Source organism: Euleptes europaea, chromosome 15 (assembly GCF_029931775.1).
Source record: "Euleptes europaea isolate rEulEur1 chromosome 15, rEulEur1.hap1, whole genome shotgun sequence".
NCBI classification, from domain to species: domain Eukaryota; kingdom Metazoa; phylum Chordata; class Lepidosauria; order Squamata; family Sphaerodactylidae; genus Euleptes; species Euleptes europaea.
Genome location: NC_079326.1, coordinates 13643862 through 13666398, shown reverse-complemented (window position 1 = coordinate 13666398; position 22537 = coordinate 13643862). Strand labels below are relative to the sequence as shown.

Genomic DNA, 22537 nt, shown 5'->3' with positions numbered 1-22537 from the left:
ACAAAGTGCGAACAGTATTTTTTATAACAGTTTCAAACTCTTAATACATTGGTGGGAATACCTAGTGCGATAACAGTCATTCTACCTCCCCAAGACAAAAACAGCGTTTCCGTTAAGTCTGATTTAGCACAATACTGTGTTTCCAGGCTGCTTAGTACCTGGGATTTTTCACACAAACTTCAAACCCCCAGCCACAGTAACAAATGTTTTAATTACTCTGTGGATGAACCTGCTTGACTGATACTAAATAATCAGCTAGCCAGCTTGTCTTCAGTAATGAATCTCACTATTTTATTACTATGTCCTGCATTTTGAAAGTTGCAGTCTTTAGACACTGGAAAAATACCCAAATGCTTTCCAGTACCATTACAGGAAAAAAGTGCTTTGCAAAATTTGCAAAATGTTTCATATTTTTACCCTGTCATGATGGGAAGAGGGGACACGTGTATGTGTCAGAGGACTTGCCCCACTTCTCCCTCTTCCCATCAGGTATACGGGGTAGTGCCACCCAAGTTCTGCCCTTTCCCTTGTTTACCAACGGTTTGGGGCACCAGGAGGAGCTCTGTGCGTGGAGCGAGGTGGGTCTACTGCTGGATCCTACCTCACTTTCCTTTGTTTGCTATCTAACCTAGCCTAGCCAGGAGGTTCTAGCCTAAGTATGGAAGAAGCAGCCAGGTGCAAAGCTGAGACCCTTTTATCACAGACTGGGCTCTCTAAAGCTTAGATAAACCTTATAGGCTTCATTTCCTTTCTTAGTGCTACAATACCCCTTTAGTGCTGTGATATTATTTTCACCTCCTCCCTGGGATGGACACAAGCCTGCTAGAATGCAGTAGAGGCTGGTCTGGGCAGACAAAACTCCATTTCCCTCCCTTGTTCCTGATCCGCTAATAATGGGGAGTCCAGATCTTTTAACCCTTCCTGACCCTGCTGGGTGGGTTTCCCTTGCCCTGTCATGAAGTTGGGGTAGAAGCCCACATACCCCTGCTCTCCACTCAGCTTGGAGGGTATGTCTCAGTCCTTTGTGGCACCATACAGGTTATCCAAACAGCCATCCATCTTGCCTCTTCCTGGCTGTTGGGCAGACAGTTATTTCCAGGCAGGAAACCAGTCTCCTCAACCAGTAATTTAAGCAATTAATAGCCCCCTTTCCCAGGAGAGAATGTTACTTCCCTGAGATGAGAGTCGGTATGTCAAGGCATCTTGATCTCACCTGTTACAACATATCCCACGTATTGGGGATGGATGCAAACAGAGAAAGTTCACATAATTGGTAAATATACACCACTTTAGACAGTCGTAGTGGAGAGGCAGTCTATAAATATTTTCAATAAATGTTCCTCTCCTTCCCTCCTGAGCAAAATGCCACAAAACAGGGAGACCAGAAGGAAGCATGAGCAGAACAAACTCCATGAATGGAGCAAAAATTCAGATAAGATCAAGATGGATAATTGCTTCCAATTTCCCCTTCTTCCCATGCTGCATAGCATTTTGTTCAAGAGATTTCCCTAGTTCTCAGCGGCAGGACTATCTTGGATCGTTGATTGGATAAAAGACCCAGAGCAAAAAGCATTGAAAATGGAAAAAGGAATATGGGACCGTGGCTTCCACTATTACCTATGGAAAGCAAAGAAATCAGAGATATTTGGACATAGACATGTAATTATCGAAGGACTGATGAAGACCTGGATTAGAAACAAAAGCAGACTAAGCCCTTCACCAGCTTTGTTGATGTCTCCAACAGATGCTTATCTGAACAAGGGACAAAGGAGACAGACAGAATTTAAAAGATACCAGGACATGCTAGACAAGCAAAATAAAACAAAATCTTGGGAAGAAATAAAGAGAGAAAATAAGAAAATAGGATGGCTAACATACAACCAAATGATTCAGAAACTTTGGATTCAGATCCATCAAGAAATGCAGAATGTTTTAAAGATAAAATTTCCATTGAAGCCTGAAACCATGTTATTGGGAATAGAACCAGAAAACTTGGGAAAGAACCACAAAGACTTATTTAGTTACATGACGGCAGCGGCGAGAGTGGTCCTGGCAACAGTGGAAACAAGAAGATATTCCAGAATTAGAGAGATGGCAACAAAAAATGGCAGAGTATGAGGTGATGGCCAAATTAACCAGTATGCTGAGAGGAAAAACGATAGATGAATTCCGAATGAAATGGAAGTACTATTTTGACTATGCTAACTTGAGAGTTTAAAATATTTAGTAGAATTAGGATAAATCGGAGCAAATCAGGAATAACAGATATGGCTTATAACAAGAATATAGAAGCTTAAACTGGAAGACTTGCAGGTTTAAAAAAACTAGAAGGCTTATATGTACTATAGTGGGAACAGAATAGTTTGCTGTTATTATGTATACATGCTAGTATATAGAGTAACTGCTATGAAACAGAATTGTTAATAGATTTCTCTGGGAGGAGCTCTATTTGTATGTGAATGGGCATGTGTATGTCAAGTTTTTGTATTGTTTAAAAAATGTTAATAAAAAAAAGATTTCTCTAGTTCTCAGTGGGACTGCGTGGGGTGGGGTGGGGGTGCTAAGGGAAGAACAAGGCAGCCAAGATCCACTTCCACCAGGGTGGATCCAACCATCCTCAAAGAAGACTTCCTCCAGCCTAAGGAGCCTTTCTCCAACTTAAGTGGCTTGTTCTCCAATGGATGGCTTCAAACCTGAGCCCAAAGGAAAGGTGGGGTTTACATATTTAAATAAATAAACTTTTCTGGGTGGAGTGGTAAGACAGAAGTAGGCTCCACCCCAGGGCCGGATTTAGGTTTGATGAGGCCCTAAGCTATTGAAGGTAATGGGGCCCTTGATATGTCCAGCTGTCCTTTGTCAACAACAAATTGTTGCTGTTTTTTGTGTTGAATATATGTTATATGGTAATTTATAGGTAATTAATAGGTATCTAAAGCCATTTGCACATAACAAAATATGTATTTTATCAAAGTAATTGTTGATTTTGGAAATGTACATCCAGTTTTTTTTCCTTTAAATTTTTTGGGGGCCCCCAAGAGAGTGGGGCCCTAAATTATAGCTTGTTTAGCTTATACGTAAATCCAGCACTGCTCCACCCCACTGTTTTATGTACGTTTGGATCTAAGCCGTTACCCTTTAAATTTTCAAATAGGAAAGCTGTATTTCCAGCTGCAAATAGGGTTGCCAACCTCCAGGTACTAGCTGGAGATCTCCTGCCATTACAGCTGATCTCCAGCCAATGGAGATCAGTTCACCTGGAGAAAATGGCCGCTTTGGCCATTGGTCTGTATGGCACTGGAGTCCCTCCCCTCCCCAAACCCCGCCCTTCTCAGGCTCCGACCTCAAAACCTTCCGCTGATGGTGAAGAGGGACTTGGGGACCCTAGCTGTAAAAGAAACAAGGGGAAAGATTATTTGCTCTTTTGGTCATAATGTGGAAGAGAGGCTAGTTTTAATCCCCTGTGCAAGCACCGGGTCATTCCTGACCCATGGGGCGACGTCACATCCCGACGTTTTCTAGGCAGACTTTGTTTTTGCGGGGTGGTTTGCCAGGGCCTTCCCCAGTCATCTTCCCTTTACCCCCAGCAAGCTGGGTACTCATTTTACCGACCTCGGAAGGATGGAAGGCTGAGTCAACCTTGAGCCAGCTACCTGAAACCAACTTCCGCTGGGATCGAACTCAGGTCGTGAGCAGAGCTTGGACTGCAGTACTGCAGCTTTACCACTCTGCGCCACGGGACTCCTGCTTTTAATAGTTGAGATTGGCAGGTACAGAATAGCACACTGTATTTGTTAATAAATACTATCAAAGGTAAAATCAGCATTGACACCAGACATGCGGTTGTGTGTACGTTTCTCCTGCCATAAAAACTAGAAGCAGTTTCAGGAGGCTGTAATCTTGAATCGAGGCACAATAGGGGTGACCGCTCAAAATCTGTCTCCCAGCTGCTTTTCTTCCTGTAGGGAAAAGTCTTGGGTTTATGGGGGGAGTAGCTGGGGGATTATTTCAAGTTGGGAAATGGGTGGAGGAAAAAGGGTTAAACAGTTTCACTTATGCTCTTAAGGCTGCTTTGCTTAAAACATCTGGGGGAAATTCAGGTGTAGTTTCTCCATGGCATTATTATAGTAGATCAATACTGATCTCTACTGGACAGCTAGTTTAACTGCATCTAGGTACTTTCCTCAGGATTACTTTCATTTGTTTTTCTCTGGATAGTCTCCTCCCTTTTCATGCACTATTAACATGGAAAACTTGCTGTGTATTTGTAACATCATACCCAACCTATTGGTGGGCAGGTGGCAAAGTTTACTTTGACTTGAGCTGGGTCCTCAGTTGTTAGGAGAAAACAGGAGCATATACGTGTGTTAAAGAAATAAACATATTTCTAGTTTGGAGAATGCAGAATGTCGGTATCAAGCTTTGAATATTGGTAGCACTCATATGTTTAGCAAAGCTTGTTAATTGTACATTTCTGGGGTCAGGTAAGGTTATTGATTAGCGCTATCACAGGATATGAATTACCAATGGAGCCTCAAGCACTTTAGTTATGCTTTTTGAAAAATTATATTGTACATGAAAACATAGAATTAGTTACAGTTTTGGTGAATTTCACATAGAACCAGTGTTATATAGTGGTTAGAATGTTGGACTAAGATCTGATAGAACAAGGTTTGATATAAAAGACCTCAATCAAATAGATTTGTAAATAACTGGGGTTTTGTTGAACATTGGAATACAAACTTCTCTAATTCCGGACAACTATATATATTGTACCCTGACCTGGATAGTCCCAGCTAGCCCGATCTCATCAGTTCTCAGAAGTGAAGCAGGGTTAGTTCCAGAATGTTATTAACCAAATATTTTCTTTTATTATGTATCTGTGGTATCCTTGATATGTTTGTAACGGCCTATGGCTAAATGCAAATGAAACCATTCGCTCGCTCACTCTTAAAGCAGGGTTAGTATTAGATAGACCACCAAGGAAGTCCAGGGCTGTGACACAGAGGCAAGCAAACCACCTCTGAATTTCTCTTCTCTGGAAAACCCCCAAGTGATCTTTGATAAGTGATCTTACAGTGCATTCCTAAGAAGAGTTACTCCAGACTAAGCCCATTGAAATGAATGGGCTTAGACGGGAGTAACTCTCCTTAGGAATGCACTGTTAGAGAATCTCAGCAATTCTTTACCTGTTTATTGACTAAATGGCCTCAAACTGGGTGGGCCATGCCTATTGAAGTGATGGTTTAAAGAATATGTAGAATCATTTGTGGTGTACTTTCTGAAAATCATTGTAAATATTGCCAGGCATCTGTAAAACTGGTTTTACAGTCAGCTAGTATGGTATAGCGGTTAGAGTGTTCGACTGGTACCTTGGAGACTCAGGTTTGAATCCCTACTCTCCCATGGAAGCTTGTTTGTGACTTTGGGCCAGTCATTCACTCTTGGCCTAACCTAACATGCCTCACAGGGTTGTTGTGAGGATAAAATGGAGGAGAGGAGAGGGGAAAAGCCTTAAAGTATCTCTCCAAGTCCCAGCCACTCATCATATTCTCTCTGTCTGACTCTGAGATGTGTTCATTGACATTTTCTCTCTTTCTTTCTGTTTTTAGCATGTGAAGATGGGTATAAACTTGAGAACGACACTTGTGTGAGGTATCAGAATCTATAGAACTAATTATCCTTACTTCCCATCCCTCTACCCCTAAATAAATGCTATTTCGTTATTTTGATATTGCTTCAGTTAAGGCTTATCTACTGAACACTTAATGTCTCTTTTCAATTACAGTTGCCCATTTGGATTGGGAGGATTCAACTGTGGAAATCGTAAGTATTCTGTCTAGCAGCAGCTCATACTCTTATGTATCAATACCAGGCAGTCCTTATTATGCCTTTCCCCCCTGTGAGATTTTACTGTAGCAAAACTGTTTTTTTTTAGTTCCCTCAAAGACGCCATATCACTTGTCTACAAACAAGCTGAACTTTCTCCCCACCAGCTGAATGTTTGTACCCATTCCACAGCACCACAGCAGCAAAGGGCTAAGGAGATACATGGAAGAGGGGTGCTATTTGCATTTACTGGCTAAAGATGGCTTTCAGAGTTCAGGACAAAAATTAGTTGTGGATAGATTGCAGAGACTGAATTGGTCCCTTGAGGTTTTAAAGCAAATGGAATATCCCTCTGCATGTAAATTAGTTAGATCTAGTGTTGCGACTTGACAAATGGAGCATTGGCTGCAGAGCGCGCAGGGTATGCTCCTTGTACCATCTGGGCCTCCCCATTCCAAAGATCCTACCTGCTTATTGTAAACTTTTAACTGTTCCCAAACACAGAGTGCTCTTCTCCAAGGCCAGATTAAATGCACTGCCATTGGGGGAGTTCGCAAGCAGATTTTCAGGGGTCTCCTTTTCCGAGCGACTTTGTGATTGTGGATCAGGGAGTTTGGACACGGTTTGGCATTGTTTTGTAGATTGTAAAAAGCACGATCTCGCCAGAGACAAATGGATCATAATGCACATTCAGACATGGGGACCTGCCCTAAAGCAAGATATAGTTGCAAAGTTATTGGCTGATACTGATCCAAATTTAACCCTCGCCAAGGCAAAATTTTTATCTATGGTTTTTAATGATACCTCTTTTTAACTGTACTGTTTAGATAAAAAAAATTTATATGTTTGGGTATTTATGTATTATGGAATATATTGAATTTGTTTTGCTCATGACCTGCTGGTCCCCCGAGCATAAAGAATGGAATAAAGGAAAAGGGGATACATGGAGGCGACAGGCAGGAGTCAGCCAGTTTTTACTTTAAGAGAATCAACTGGCAACTGAATCGACTCTGTTTCTGTTTTAGCTTATCAGCTAATCACCATTGTGATTGCCGCTGCTGGAGGAGGACTGCTGCTCATCATGGGGATAGCGCTTATAGTCACGTGCTGCCAGTAGGTATCCTCAGCCCCAAGGCTTGTTTTTTTGTTTTGTTTTTTAAAACAGATGTTACATAGCACAAAACCAAATTAATTTTCAGTTTTTGGGGGGGATCTGGTGTTTTTGTTGAACAGTTGGCATACATCAACATATATTGCAAAATAATGTAGCATTTCTGTATAAAAAAATTAATAAATTTTATTTGCGGCTAGTATGCCAGATAAAACAGGTAAAACAGAAACTGACCATACTGAGTAGATGTTTACAACCAAGGTCAACAAAATTAGGAATCACCCAATTTTACATTTCCACAGATTAAGGAAGTACATTAAGGCGACGTAGCTTCATTGCTACGGCACAGTATTTTGCGACCTGGGTGGATATTGGTGAGCTGTCTCACAGCAGAAACCTTTTGGTCCATTCACCCTCATCACCAGAGCCCATTTCCCTAATCAAAGGGTCAATAATATCGAAGCGTGTTGACTTGTAGAGGGTAGCACTTCTGTATTTCCCCCCCAAAATCAGGGATATTTAAAGTTTTCAGAGCGACACACAAACACTTCAAAAGGGAAAATGTCAGGAGTACCAGGTTGATGAAATCACAAATAATAAAAGCATAAATATGGTGGGGGGATTCCTCCCAAAAAGAAATGGATATGAAAAAGATGAGTGGGATTTATATTCATTTAAAACATTTTTATGCCGCCTTTCTACCTGATAGGGTCCACAAGGCAGCACACATAAAAACGTTAAAACATTTGAAAAATTAAAAACAACATTTAAAATGATGAAATAATTCAATAAAAACATATCACAGTCAGTACCAGAAGAGGGCCAATAACAGTTACTGGGGGTATGCCAAATGAAACTAAAAAGTCTTCGCCCACTGGTGGAGGACACCAATAGAGGCAGACAGACAAACCTCCTGGGGAGGGAGTTCCAAAGTTTTGGTGCCATGACCAAGAAAGCCCTTTCTTGGGTCGCCACCCATCTAGCTTCAGATAGTAGTGCAACCAAAGCAGGTCCTCTAAGGATGACTGGAGTGAGTGGGTAGGTTCATATGGGAGAAGGCAGTCCTCCCGGTATGTTGGTCCCAGGCCGTATAGGGCTTTAAAGGTCAACACCAGCACCTTGAATTGAGCCCAGCTGCAAATTGGAAGCCAGTGTAGATGGAACAAGAGAGGTGATCACAATGACCCACTCCAGTCAACACTCTGGCTGCAGCATTCTGTACCAACTGTATCTTCTGAACAGTCTTCAGGGGCAGCCCCATGCAGAGTGCACCACAGTAATCTAATTAGATGTTACTAGGGCATGCACCATAATGGCAAGGTTTTTCCTGCTTAGAAAGAATGGCAGCTGGTTCACCAGCTGAAACTTGTTAAAGGCACCCCTGGCCACCATTTCTACCTGTTTGTCCAACAAGAGGGTTGGTTCCAAGAGCACCCCCTACACTGTTAACCTGCTTCTTTAGAGTGAGTGCCACACCGTCCTGGGTCAGACTTTCCTCCCACCAGTAGCACCTCTGTTTTGTCAGGGTTAAGCTTCAGCTTGTTAGCCCTCATCCATTCCAAAACTGCCTCAAGGCACATGTTCACAGTTTCAGCAGCCTCCCTAGGATCTGCTCTCTTGTCATTTTACTTTTTTTTTCTCCCAGGAAGAATAAAAATGACATAAGCAAGCTCATCTTCAAAAGTGGAGACTTCCAGATGTCCCCTTATGCTGAATATCCCAAAAACCCTCGAGCTCAGGACTGGGGTATAGAAACCATTGAAATGCAAGAGAATGGAAGCACCAAAAACCTATTACAGATGACGGATGTTTACTATATGGTAGTAATTTTTCGGCTTTTTGTTGTTGTTGTTTAAATTATTAGGAAATGGAGAGACTCTATATTTGCTTTGATTTAAGAACTTTTATCATGGGATCATTTTTAAGCATAAGAAGCACAGGTGTACCTTCCCATGCTTCCAGATAAGTGCTTTAATGCAAAACAAGAATTATGGGAGGCAGTAATTGAGGCATAATTATATGGTGCATGCTAGAAATCATTCTTTATCCACCAGGCTATAATACAAATTTGAACTTGGGGTGAAGTGCACTACAGGCTACTTATCATATTTCTCTGTCATGTTTAACATGACTCCTCTGTTTGCTCTGTGGTTCTTCTTCTCTGGTACTGTTGCAGTTACTCAGGGGACATTAAGTCACTGCTTTTAAAGGGGACAGACGTGCATTCAGTGCTGCCAATTCACAGTGGTCGCCTACCTCTATGCAACAACAGACCATGATGGGAAGGATATCTGTAAGAGCATATGGGGCAGTCTCCATTATGTCCCCCAGTCAAGTCGCTATTATCATTTCCCAAGATCTCAGATTCTCATCTTGGCCTCAGAGAGATATTCTTCCCTGGACACGTTCACAACCTTCAGTTGGGCTAAGAACCCAAAGAGACTTATTTCCTGGCTCAAATGACCTCTGTCTCTGGGGTCTAACTTCCTCATGAGGCCTACTAATAATAGCAAAACACTCCTTCCAAGTGTCTGTCTCCTCCGTGCCCTGCCTCGCACACGTAGACCAAGCTTGAACTTCCTCATTCCAGGAAAGGGTGGTATCCTCATATCACTTCACTTGGTGTGTTTGATCAGTTTGGTTTTGGTTGTTCTGCTGTATTTTTGTTTTCCCTTTTTACTGGTGTTGTATGGGTACTTGCACTCCTCTGTTGTTTTGTGCTGGCCAATGGCCGTAACAATAAAATGTAAAATTGTATATCACTTAACTACCTTCACATACTTGGTTAAGAATTTTCCCAGAAAGGTGGGAATGGGTGCTGCTCATGTTTGCTTTTGATCCTGGCTTATTAGCTTCCCCAGTAGTGCCTCAGAGTGCGCCAGATCAGAGTACAAAACAAATCTTTTGTATTTTCTATATGCCTACTGCTCTGGCTTCCTGTAACTATAGGTCTCCTACATTTATTTATGCAAATAAAAATGTCAGAACAAAGCTTGCCTTCTGGCATGTTGTCTAGGAGATGGCCAAACAGTTCATCAGTGATGCATTTCCCTGGGTTGGATCAAATTTGCATGTTTTCCAAGTTTGGGTACTCAAAGTTTTTGTATAGGGTTCGAGACAGTAAGGGGATAGCAGAGAGAGAGAAAGAGAGACGGAAGGCTGCATGGAACTAAAGTTACTCTGTAAAACACCACCTATTGTGATAGTACATAGAGAAACTTCTTTGCCATGTTTTCACTTTGTTAGAACTATATCTTCTTGTTTTTATTTTGTTTTTGTTTTTTGCTGACAAGTCACAATTACGGCAACCCCCTGGTGGGGTTTTCAAGGCAAGAGACATTCAGAGGTGGTTTGCCATTGCCTGCCTCTGTGTCACGACCCTGGTATTCCTTGGAGGTCTCGGATGCAAGTACTTGCCAGGGTCAACCCTGCTTAGCTCCTGAGATCTGATGAGATCAGACTAGCCTGGGCTATTCAGGTCAGGGCTCTTCTTGTATCACTATTACATAAATGACAAATGGAACTTACTGATTAGTTCTTTTCTTCCTCCCTGTTTATCTGTGATTTTAGCCAACAAACCTACGGAACCCAGAACTAGAAAGAAATGGACTGTATCCTCCTTACACTGGTTTACCGGGTACCCGACACTCCTGCATCTATCCTGGGCAATACAACCCTTCTTTCGTTAGTGATGACAGCAGAAGAAGAGATTATTTTTAAGTGAATTACAGGAATGGACATGGAAGATGGGCAAGTTGTCACAGGCTACACCTGCTGGGTGCACGCTGTCATTAGGAAATTTAAATGCTATCACAATAGCACACAGAAGAGGGACTTTGAACCCTTGAAGCACACGGAGTAGAGCTACCTGAAAGGAGCCATTGCTAGTTGCTGTTGAAAGCAAGCGTCTGGACTTGCAGCTCTGTGGAAAGCAAGCGAAATGTTCATGGAGTTTCTGCATGTGTTCTTCATTTTCCTCACCACTAATTACTACATATAACAAGAATTTGATAATAGATCACTAAAGCAAAACTAACCAGCAAACGCTATGGATGATACTCTAAATTGAATGCCACTAGGGTGTGTTGTGTTTACAGATAATAACCTCTAGTGCTGTGTTTGTTTTGCCCAACCTTTTATGCAAAGATGGCTTGAGTGAATTTTATGGATGAGGCAGTTCTCAGCTACTGAGTATCTGTGAATAGGTACTAGTGATATGCTTACCAGATATGGAGCATATGTACATGAAAGTAGCCTAGGAACAGGGGAGTCCTTGAACAATTTGTAGTTTCCTGGTTCTGGTTGCGGGGGAGGGGTTCAGCAAAAGATATCCTTTGGTTTCCTGATGAACTGACATGTCATTCCTTTCATGTGTCAAGGCAATATCAGTGCTGCTTGTTTCTGTGTTTGGTGGCCCATATTCATTCCCATGTTTGTATCAAAATGGCATATCTTCTCTAGCCATAGACAGTTCCTTCTTTCAGACCATAGTGATTGCGTGTGGCAATTCATACTGTAGTAATATAGTAGATATTTCTATCCGTTCCTTGTTTAGAGGTTTGAGGTTAGGTTCTAACCTTCATATAGTGGAGAGGGACCTGCAGTGAATATTTGTGTGTATATCTGTGTCCCTCGATATCCAGATTTATAAAATCTGGAATTTGGGAATCCTGAAATAATTGGATCACAAAAATACTTTGGGGACTGGAACAAATTAGACTATTATGGCAGCACAGAATGTGGGGCCAGAATGTGGCCTGAAATGCAGTTTGGATGTTTGCTCAGTTTCACAGTAGAAGGTCGTGGCTGAATTAGCTAGATGATGTTGCCCCGCAAGAGCTTCACTAACTGTCATTTACTACCACTCCAACCAGAATCCAACTGACTTGTAAATTGAGATTATCCCAGTATATGTCCTTCCCTGTAGAGAAAATTGTAGTGTGTCTCAGATGCTAATTAGAGGTGCCTAAGATAGGATCCAAGGCCTCTCAAGTCTCCCTGCTGCTATTCTAAGAACTTGATTCTCTTGTTTCTGTTTTTTTTAAAGCCCCCCCCCAAAAAAAAACACTTATGATTTCCCCCTTCCTATCTTAAAGGCCATCTGCTCAACACACAAGGACCTGCTTCTTGGGGGGTTCGTTTATCCAGTCCCTGACAAAGCTATTCCTCGCAGCAGGACTAGCTCCAAGCTCTTTAATAATGTAGAGAAGGTGGTAATGCTGAAGGAGACTAAACATTCCACCATTGGAGAAGACCAACATGGAGGCAATCTAAAAGGGATTGATTTGTCATATGTGGCTAAACCTAAACTTTTTATACAATCCTTTTCACCCTACAGCATTTCCTGATGAGGAAAAGAAAACGGGAGGGGGAATCCCAGTTACATCCTGGTCAGACATTGATACCACAACATTTTAAAGAGAGTGCAAAAGTCAGAGACTTACGGGCACATACAGGAAGCTGGTAGCATTTTTGAGCAAGGCGTGGAAGGTACTTATCAGTGATGTTGAATCAGAAGTGAAATGGTGGGAAATCAAGTTTGCAGATTATGCCATTTTGCTCAAAATAGTAAAGTCCAAAGTAGGTTGTGAAGAGCTTTGTGTCAGATCAGTTGAGAGTCGAAACAGATGAGATGTTGGAGGATCCATGACCAGATCTTCCCAACCAGCTGTGTTGGAGTCTGATTCCTACTGAGGTCACGTGGGAAGGAGAGAGGGGATTTAAGCATTTTATCTCCACATGGTTTTTAGAAATCAAAGTGGGCTCCCTACATTGGTATAGATCTTTAAAGAAGAAAGACAGGCAAAAACAGATGCCCGTCTTTTTTCCCCTTAAAGCTAATAAAATATTTTCTTTCATTTTTCATTTACTTTATTTATACCCTGCCTTTCTATCTAAAGGGGACTTAAAGCAGCTTACACTGTTTTTCTCAATTTTATCTTCACAACAACTCTGTGAGGTAGGCTAGGCTGGAAGGGAGTGACTGGCCCAAGGTCACTTCTAAGTCCAATTGAACTTCGATGCTTATTTGAGCCAGGGGAAGCCGGGGAAGGGGCTCTTTGAATCATGTTCCTGCACAGCTATAATTTCTCTTTATACCAGTAAAAAACATAAGCATATCCTTTTGCATCAGACTAAAGACTTCTGTTGTCCAGCTGTCTGTCTCCAGCCATATCCTCTATGAAATGAAGCATGAGAGGCCACACCCAACATAGGGAGAGGGGGGAAAGAGGAAAGTATCCGAGGTTGCCGATGAAACCTAAGGCATGGTTAAGACAGCTGTGCTTTGTTTGTCTCCATTAACTGGCATTTAGAAGTCCAGAGAGCAGTTGGCCCTGAAAAAAATGTGTCCTTCCCAAACCAGATTAGCTCTGTTTTTAGAAAACTACACAACTTAGCTTTCATAGAATTCATCAGAACTATAGCCTGTGACATTTGTGGGGAGCTGAATTCAACATCCAATTTATGAATGTAGAATATGGAGACCACCTTTGTTGGTGTATTTTGCATACCTAAACCGAGCAGTTGATTCCATGCGATTCTGGGCTTTGTAATTGTGTGGGAGCAGTATAAAAAGAGTTATTTTGGATTGTGTTCAGTTCCTTTCCATGTTATGGCTTGGATCAACAGGATCTCCAGTGATGGAAGGGGTGGGCTGTTTTTTCTGATTCCTCCCTCCCACTGCAGATTTCCAACTCTCACCCTTCATGCTATTCCTGGGGAAGGGGTTCCTCCTGTTCCCCAAGAGCTGCATTTCACGGCCATTTGGGGCTTTAGCCATAGGGGGGGAGGAGGTCATGCTCCTTGAATGGAAATGTCTTCTGTCTGCAATTATTACTGATGATTGAAGCCTGTGATTGGCTGTACTTAACAATGCATAAAGTCCTGCATCATATATTCTCCATGTGTTATTTCTCAAGACCAACTATCCATTCTTACACAGGAAAAATAAATATGAATAGTATGTACTTATCCTGATCCAACAGGGCAAATATATATCCGTACACAATAAGTTATCTGTACATGCAAAAGGATTCTGTGTAGGGTGTCTGTGTGATTATAGTCTCTGGACAAGATCCACCCACACATCCAGCCCTAACATATGGTCAATACAGCCAGCTCTAACTGAGCTAATGGTGCCATTCATCTGTTGGGTGTGTGCATGTGCAGAATGAAGCAGCAGTGAATGCAACTCACCCTTTCATGTGAGGGACTATGGCTGAAGACCTTTGTTTCATGCGGAGAAAGAATCCCAGCTGTAAGAAACCCAACCATTAAAGAAAAGATGCCATGTGGATAGGAATGAGCCAGTGGACATTGTGTATTTGGATTTCCATAAGGCTTTTGACAAAGTCCCCCACCAAAGATTGCTAAGCAAACTTCAGAGTCATGGGATAAGAGGACAAGTCCTCTTATGAATTGAGAGCTGGCTGAAAAACAGGAAGCAGAGTATAGGAATCAATGATCAGTTTTCACAATGGAGGGGTGTAAGCCGTGGGGTCCCTCAGGGATCTGTTTTGGGACTGGACTTTTCAACCTGTTTATCAGTGACCTGGAGTTGGGGGTGAAGAGCAAAGTGGCCAAGTTTGCAGATGACACCAAATTATTCAGGGTAGTTAAAACAAAATTGGACTGTGAAGAGCTCCAAAAGAATCTCTTAAACTGGAGGAATGGGCATTAAAATGAAAAATGAGATTCAATGTGAGCAAGTGTAAAGTGATGCATACTGGGGCAAAAAATCCCAACTTCATATATACACTGATGGGTTCTCTGCTGGCAGCAACAGACCAAGAAAGGGATCTTGGGATGGTAGTAGATAGCTCAATGAAGATGTCAACCCAGTGTGCAGCAACTGTGGGAAAAGTAAATTCCATGCTGGCCATAATTAGACAAGGAATAGAGAATATAACTGCTGCTATCATACTGCCCTTGAACAAAAGTATGGTGAGACCACACTTGGAATACTGTGTACAGTTCTGGTCACCACACCTAAAAAAGGATATTGCAGAGCTTGAGAAGGTGCAGAAAAGAGTAACCAAAATGATCAGGGGGCTACAGCAACTGCCCTATGAGGAGCAGTTAAAATGCTTAGGACTGTTTCTCTTAGAAAGAAGGTGATTAAGGTGAGACATTATAGAGATCTATAAAATTAAGCATGGTATGGAGAGAGTTGGACAGGGAGATGCTTTTCTCCCTCTCATAATACTAGAACGCAGGGTCATCTGCTGAAGCTGGAGGGTGAGAGATTCAAAACAGATTAAAGGAAGTATTTCTTCACACAACACATAATTTAATTGTGAACTCCTTGCCCCAGGATGTGGTGATGGCTGTCAACTTGGCTTTAAGAGGGGAGTGGACATGTTCATGGAGGAGAGGGCTATTCATGGCTACTTGTAAAAATGGATACTGGTCATGATGCATACCTATTCTCTCCAGGATAAGAGGAGCATGCCTATTATATTAGGTGCTTTGGAACACAGGCAGGATAATGCTGCTGCAGGTGTCTTGTTTGTCGGCTTCCTAGAGGCCCCTGGTTGGCCACTGTGTGAACAGACTGCTGGACTTGATGGACCTTGGTCTGATCCAGCATGGCTTTTCTTCTGTTCCTATGTCTTTAGTCCACCTGGAGAACAAAGTTGCCAACAAGACTAGTCTGCTTGAGCCTTTCACAGTGCAATCCTAAACAGAATTGCACCCTTTTAAGTCCATTGAGATCAATGGGCTTAGAAGGGCCTAACTTTGCTTAGGAGGGCACAGTCAGTCATATATACAGCACAAACTTCGCCAATCTTGATAGACATTTCCTTTCCCAGGGATACCTGGGAACTGTAGAACTGTAAAGAGAGCTATGGATTTCTAACAGCTAATTTCACCAAACAAGCCCCAACATCCTTTGAGGAAAACCATGTTTGTATTATAGCTATGCCGTTCAAAACATGCATAATGTTGTGCCTGTAAGTGGAAGCTTCCAATAGTGATGCAAAACAAGCAGCAATAATGACTTTTCTTAAGTAGGAATGACCGGCTTATCTGAAAATATAAATTTGTAATGCTTTGATACATGGCACTGGGCATTTTTCATATGCTGAGGATAACCTTTATAGGATATCCTTTCTAATGTGGAAAGCTTGAAATATTTTGACTCTGTAGTTTTTATTGGGGGGAGGGGGGCTGCGAGCCTAACTTTACTTACAAGTGACCTGTTCTCAAGTATGATACGTGTTTAAGATTTTGGCCTAAATAGACATATGTTGGAATCCTTGTTTTGTCTAAATTATTACTGATTCTAGTGAGAGGATGAGAGATGGTGTACTTTCCCCCTTCCCTGTTTCACAGAAAGGCCTATGGAATGTCAAAGACATGTTTGAAATGCTGTACTTATTAGAGAGTTATATCTCTGTTATGTGATTCTGTAGAAAGTTCGAAGGAAAACAGTCTTGGAAACCCAATATGTGTAATTCTTAACAACCTGCTCATTTTTAAATAGAAATCAGTCAAGTTCTTCGGTTTTCTACAGACCAAATTACATTTGTTAAGACTTCTTACCTACCCAAACAAAGCCACCCTCCAAACAGCCTTCAGCACTGCATTTGATGCCAGTCAAAATGAAGAGGGTGTGGCCGGGGTGTATGTCTCATGATGACTCTGAATGTACATTAGTTGACCTGTGGTTATGTGTTGTACATTGTTCTGGATTTCAGCTTTGCATTCCTGTGAACATAACTTCTGAGTTCTTTTTTTTATTTTTATTTTATTTTCCTACACGGTGTTATTTAAAGTTGTATCTCATTTGAATCCTCCACTAATGATACAGTACTGTAGTTGCAAAGTATAATTTTTAAGGATTGGGCTATTTTTATACCAGCATCCAACATCTTTTAAATCTGGCGTTCTAGTCAGTATAATAAAAGGATACAATAAAAAATTATTAATAACAGTCTGAATCTTGGTTTTTATTGCGGTGGACAAGATAACCCGCAAATATAAGGTAGCGTATGAATGGTGTTTTCCTCGGGATGGGTTTATGTAGTTTCTCTGTTGCTGCTGCAGCTGCTGATACAATGCAGTGGGAGGGGGGGGGCTTCCAACCGGCAAGTTTCCTGATAGTTTCTCTGTCCCAGGTCCTCCACAGAGGCCTCCCCCATCCTCCCACACTACCAAGGCTTAAATCAGCAACTGAATATTGTTTTATTGGTATAATGGTATAACAACCCATGTGTCAGGTTCTCTTAATTTCCAGCTTTCATTGTTTTAAAAAGTGACAGTACTTTCCTGAGCGGGATGCCTGCACCAGGCTTAGGAGGCAATGCGGCTGCCCTGCTTCCAGAGGAAGTTTCAGCCCCACCAAAACAAAAAATCCGTGCATCCCTCATATCTCGACCAAAAAAAAAAAGTGTATCTTGACAAAAAAAGGGGGGGTTCCCAGGCTGGAACACCTTTGGAGGCCGCCTAAAGGTGCCCCCACCCCAAGCTCAGCACCGGAACGCCCCGGGAACGCTTCCCGGGATGCGGGCACAGCCTTTGTCGGCGTTTGGGCTGGCTCCATCAGCATCCCAGGCTGGCGCTGCCATGGCAGCGACCTGCCAGCGTACGGGCTGCTTATGCCGGCGTTGGCTGCCCAGACACTGGCGTGGGGGGCCTGGACACCGGCGTGGCGCCTTCCTGTCCTCCTAAGGGCTTTCGCCCTGGTGGCTCAGGAATGCGCTGTAAGTCTCTATCTCATTTGGTTGTGGAGATGTGCTTTCCGCCTTATGTCTCCGCCACCAAAAGGGATGGAGACTTTTTAAAAAATGAAATATTCATCCTCCTGCTACTTACGTTTAAAAGGTCACCAATATATGCTTGTCTATCTGTGGAATACAGTGATAAAATAAATAGAGGCATCATTCCAGGCAAAATTAGCCACTGCTCCTTTCCCTTGGAACCAATGGAGCAAACTGGTCAGAACTATCTTCAGTCATGGATTTTTACCATGCTTTTAGTCCTAGGAATCCTCGGAGTAGCTATGACTTTCAATCAGATTTAGAGTGGAACCACATATTTCCCGTAGTGCATGTCTTTGAAACTTGGCCTCTACTTCTCCAAGATAAAGGAGGACATGATTTCCGGTGGAAAATCAGTGTGCAGGAGGAGGGTGCTCAACAGTTTCCCACTCTTGCCTTTCCCCTTTAACTGCCCCTCTACCATCTACTTTTTCACCTCAGCAGGTGGGTTTCCTGACATCTTGGTCTCCCTGCAAATATAATTTTGAAATTTGAGTTGGGGAAAAGCAACTTCGTAACGTAACTATCCATCCATGAGGACATTCACCATTATAACATTGACAGCAACTGTTACAACTGTGTCCAGGTCAGTGTAGTACTTCAAGTCCAAGGTCTCAAACTATGTGGCATGGCAACTGAGATCAATAATTCCTCTTAGCAGTTGCTAAAAATAAATACATTATTACATTTAATGGTGGTAAAGAATTGCCCTGTGTAACATCTTATCTTTGAGATACATAGATTGGACTTTCACCCAGGAAGTAATCCATATAAGAAATAAGATATATTCCTCACAGTTTACTTTTCCAGCACATCATTACCTGGTTTTGAAATTTATTGTAGCAGATTAATATTTCTGTTTTAGATAGGAATGTGACAATTATCTTATGTGTCCCTCCCTTCCTCTAAGGATTTCAGGATGGTATCCATATTTCTCCCCTTCTCCATTTTATCCTCACAACATCTTTGTGAGGGTAGATTTAGTTTAGAGGAACTGCCTAGGCCAACAATTGTCAGGGCAGATTAGGGATTGGAACATGGGTTTTAGTCTTACACTCTAACCCCTACACCATGCTTAACTTTTAAGCACCCTCCCCCTTAATTTTGTACTCCTGATTCACAGATTACCTCACATTAAAACTAAACTATTGTGTTTGTCCAAGTATATTCGGTTATCCAAATATCAAGAGGAATTTGAAACTAAGAAATGGTGATGCTGGGAAAAATTAAAAATGTTAAATTGTTCTTTGCCAGGTTCTGCGGTACTTGGCTTCTGCTCTCAGGAACTGAGACCTGCAAATTCAGGGAGAAAAAAAGTTCAGTGGACACTGCAAAGAAAATTCCTTCCTGTCCTTTACCCCGGATTAGAGTGAAGGCTGTAATCACAGAGAAAAGCATACATGCCACTATAATTTTACATATTTTACGAGCTTCTCTTACAAAATAAAAAAGCTTCAAATGCATCTACTACCAATAAAATAGTGAATTGACATGTTTGTTTCAATATAAGGAAATAAAAAGTTTATTTATTTTTAGATAGACACCTGCAATAAATTACATGATATAATGCATTTGCAGTTCTGACGTCAATTAAAAGTTGAACTCTGTACTGCTGTCAGTGGTCTAAAGGACTGAAAGTCAAGGAGAGAAACATTTCCTTGTAGGATTAGCAGAGAGCAACAGCAACAATGAAAGCCTGTGCCTTCCTCGCCATTCTGTGCTTTGCCTTTTGTGCTGTGAAAGGTAAGTGGAAAACTTTTCTCTGAAAGCCAGTTCAATAGTAAGCATTGAGCACAAAATCATCATATTTCTGGCTTCCTTCACTTTTTAAATATGCCAAAATTTGTGTGTCAGTATTATTCTGCATCATTTAATCAGTGACCTACTGAAGCAAAATGTCATAATTTTCAGTAGAGTGCCATTTTAATTTTTTACAGTTGATAGTCAGGTAGCATCTTTGGTCTAACTTTCCCTTTACAGTGTCCCCAAAAGACAACTAAAGAATCCAAAGGGAAGGTATCAGCTGTAATTTCATATGGCAACTTGTTATACGTCTACCACATAAGGAAGATGCTTATTATATATGATCTGGTCAGATCTCAGAAGCTAAGGAGGGTCAGCCCTGGTTAGTATTTGGATGGGAGCCCACCAAGGAATATCAGGGTTGCTGTGCAGAGGAAGGCACTGGCAAACCACCTCTGTTAGTCTCTTGCCATGAAAATCCCAAAAGGGGGTCGCCATAAGTCGGCTGCGACTTGACGGCACTTCACACACACTTAGAAAGTGGAAACAGTGATATGTATATAGCCCCATCCAACCCATTTGACTAGCTCAAATGTTCATGTAGCTATTTTTCTGTTATATTAAACTATTGTTGTTATAATGATGTTTTGACTTTGTAATACTGGTCAAGGACTGCAATAAATGATACCAATTATAGCTCCATCCAGTTTAGTCACATGAAACTAGGCAAAGGTAACCCAACAGTACTATACATGGGTATGCATTGTTATATGTATCAAAACCTGGTTTAATGGAACATGAATAAGCATTGTAAAGGGAACATTTTCATATGCAAAAGGCTATTTTTATATGTGGATCGCCTTTGTTGGTTAACAGGGCACCTTACTCCCTACAATGTAAAGATCTACATACAAGGCTCAGCCTATTTAATTTATGTGCTGTTAGGTGTGACAGAAAGTGCTGTCAAGTTGCAGCCAATTTATAGCAACCCCTTATGGGGTTTTCAAGGCAAGAGACATTTGGAGGGGGTTTGCCACTGCCAATTGACTTATGCTCCATGCACCTCAATTCTGATCTGAATCAGGCCTATGTGCCCCTGGGAATGTAGTTCAGAGTATGTCTGGTTGACTAGGCTGGGGTAGACATAGGGTTGCCAGGTCCCTCTTTGCCACCGGTGGGAGGTTTTTGGGGCAGAGTCTGAGGAGGGCTGGGTCTGGAGAGGGAAGGGGCTTCAGTGCCATAGAGTCCAATTGCCAAAGCGGCCATTTTCTCCAGGTGAACTGATCTCTATCGGCTGGAGATCTGTTGAAATAGCAGGAGATCTCCAGCTAGTACCTGGAGGTTGGCAAACCTAGGTAGACATGGGAGGGGGGAACAATGTAACATATAATAACGTATAGTTAGGCCTTGAATGTGCAGAGCAGGGGTGTCGAACTCATTTGTTACGAGGGTCAGATATGATATAAATGTCACTTGGTTGGGCTTGGTCTTGCCAGCCCAGATTGGGATAAGGTAGTGGCTGCCTCGGCTGGCTCATGGGCTGGATAAGAGCTCTCAAGGAGCCAGCCCACAGGCCTTATGTTTGACACTCTTGGTGTCGAGGGAGGCTTGGAGATGGCGTAGTGCATAGAAAGGAGTGCTAATTCTCTCTCTGTCCAGCCCTGAAGCTGAGCATTGTAGTTTTTTAGGATTTAGGAAGGGCGTTACAGCAAATTGCACTGCCAGTCTTCATCTTGAGCAGGGGAGTTTTTGAACAGAAGTATTTTTATTGAAGTATTTATATATATCAATCACACCTGGCTGCCTGATTTTTTCATGCTGTAAGGTCAAACTGTTCAAGGAACAGGTGGATCGTCAAACCTAACTCCAAGTTCTGTTTTACACTTGTCCTTTGTGGAGACTTTTAGTCAGACATCAGCTGCCCTGTGGGAATGCTGTTCTGGAGTGCATGGTGGTATTATCTGGATGAGAACCATGGCATATGGGGAGAAGGGGCCTCTGTCTTCCCTTGTGATATTTGTATGACCCAAAAGGCCTCAGAGGTGCTATCACCAGCATTACATCTACTAGTGCTGTAGATTCGGTTCGTCCCAAACCGAAAACAGTCGAATTTCCCCCGATTCGGCAGTTTTCAGTTCGGATAGAACCAAATTTTTAAAAAGGCAGGAAAACGTCAAGCCAAATTCAGTGAGTTTGGGGTGCGCCAAATAAATTCGGCAAATTCGGGGGCTCAGAATCAGCAGCATAACCATCAGTTAGTAAGCAGCATTCTCCCACGGCCAATGGTGGCCAAGCTGGGTCTTCTCCTGGCCAATCAGAGCAGGGATTCTCACTTTTGAAATGGCCAGGAGAAGAGTCTAAAAACTCCTGTCCCTCCCCTCCCGTCCCAACTGTATTCATTGCCTTCCAATTTGGTGGCGGTGCTGCTGAGAGATCCGATTCCTGACTGGGCCGACCTGCTGGTGCTTACCGGAATAGAATTGGATTTACTTCTCCTCCGTGCTCCTGCTGGAAGACATCCACACAGTTTGATTTTGGGTTTTTTTCTCTATACCTTTTCTCCTGTGTGTGTGTGTGTGTGTGTGTGTGTGTGTAAGCAGTTTCTGTGGGTGGGGGGGAAGCCAAAGGGGGCTTTCGCCCGTTCTGCCGAGGGGTGTGTGCCCGCTTGCCTCTGCGGGAGTGTGTGTTCTGCTTTTAAAGTTTTAAAGTTTAAAGTTGAGTCTGTGCGGCGGCTAGCGAGTCTCTCCCTGCTAGGCACCTGGGCCGTGCCTCCTCCTCCTTGGTTTTTTCCCCATTTGGGGTTGAGCCAAGCTGTACCAGTTTGAGGGGGGGGGCTTCGCCCGTTCTGCAGAGGGTGTGTGCTCGCTCGCCTCTGCAAGAGTGTGTGCTGTGCTCTGCTTTTGTTTTTTGCCCCTAGCCTGGGGTTGAGTGCGACGGTGCGGCTTGCTTGAGTCTCTCGCCGGCGCCGCTCAGCACTCGCACCTCCTGGTTTTTTCCCCGTTTGGGGCCGAGCAGTACTGGTTTGACGGGGGGTTGCCCGTTCTGCCTGGGTGTGTGTGTGCCCGCTCACGTCTCTCTCTCCCTGGTTTGAGGG

At 42.6% G+C, this 22537-nt stretch overlaps 1 protein-coding gene across 1 annotated transcript in view; it reads left to right on the top strand.

Annotated features, from left to right (window-relative positions):
• The window catches only part of LOC130487655 (protein HEG homolog 1-like), a 71782-nt gene extending 61067 nt beyond the window's left edge, over positions 1 to 10715 (top strand). The window contains exons 15-19 of the mRNA XM_056861155.1: positions 5610 to 5652; positions 5786 to 5823; positions 6852 to 6939; positions 8583 to 8757; positions 10508 to 10715. Of these exons, the coding sequence (XP_056717133.1) occupies positions 5610 to 5652; positions 5786 to 5823; positions 6852 to 6939; positions 8583 to 8757; positions 10508 to 10657 (494 nt within the window). The 3' untranslated portion in view covers positions 10658 to 10715. The remainder of the gene's footprint in view (positions 1 to 5609; positions 5653 to 5785; positions 5824 to 6851; positions 6940 to 8582; positions 8758 to 10507) is intronic.
• The last annotated feature ends 11822 nt before the right edge of the window (positions 10716 to 22537 follow it).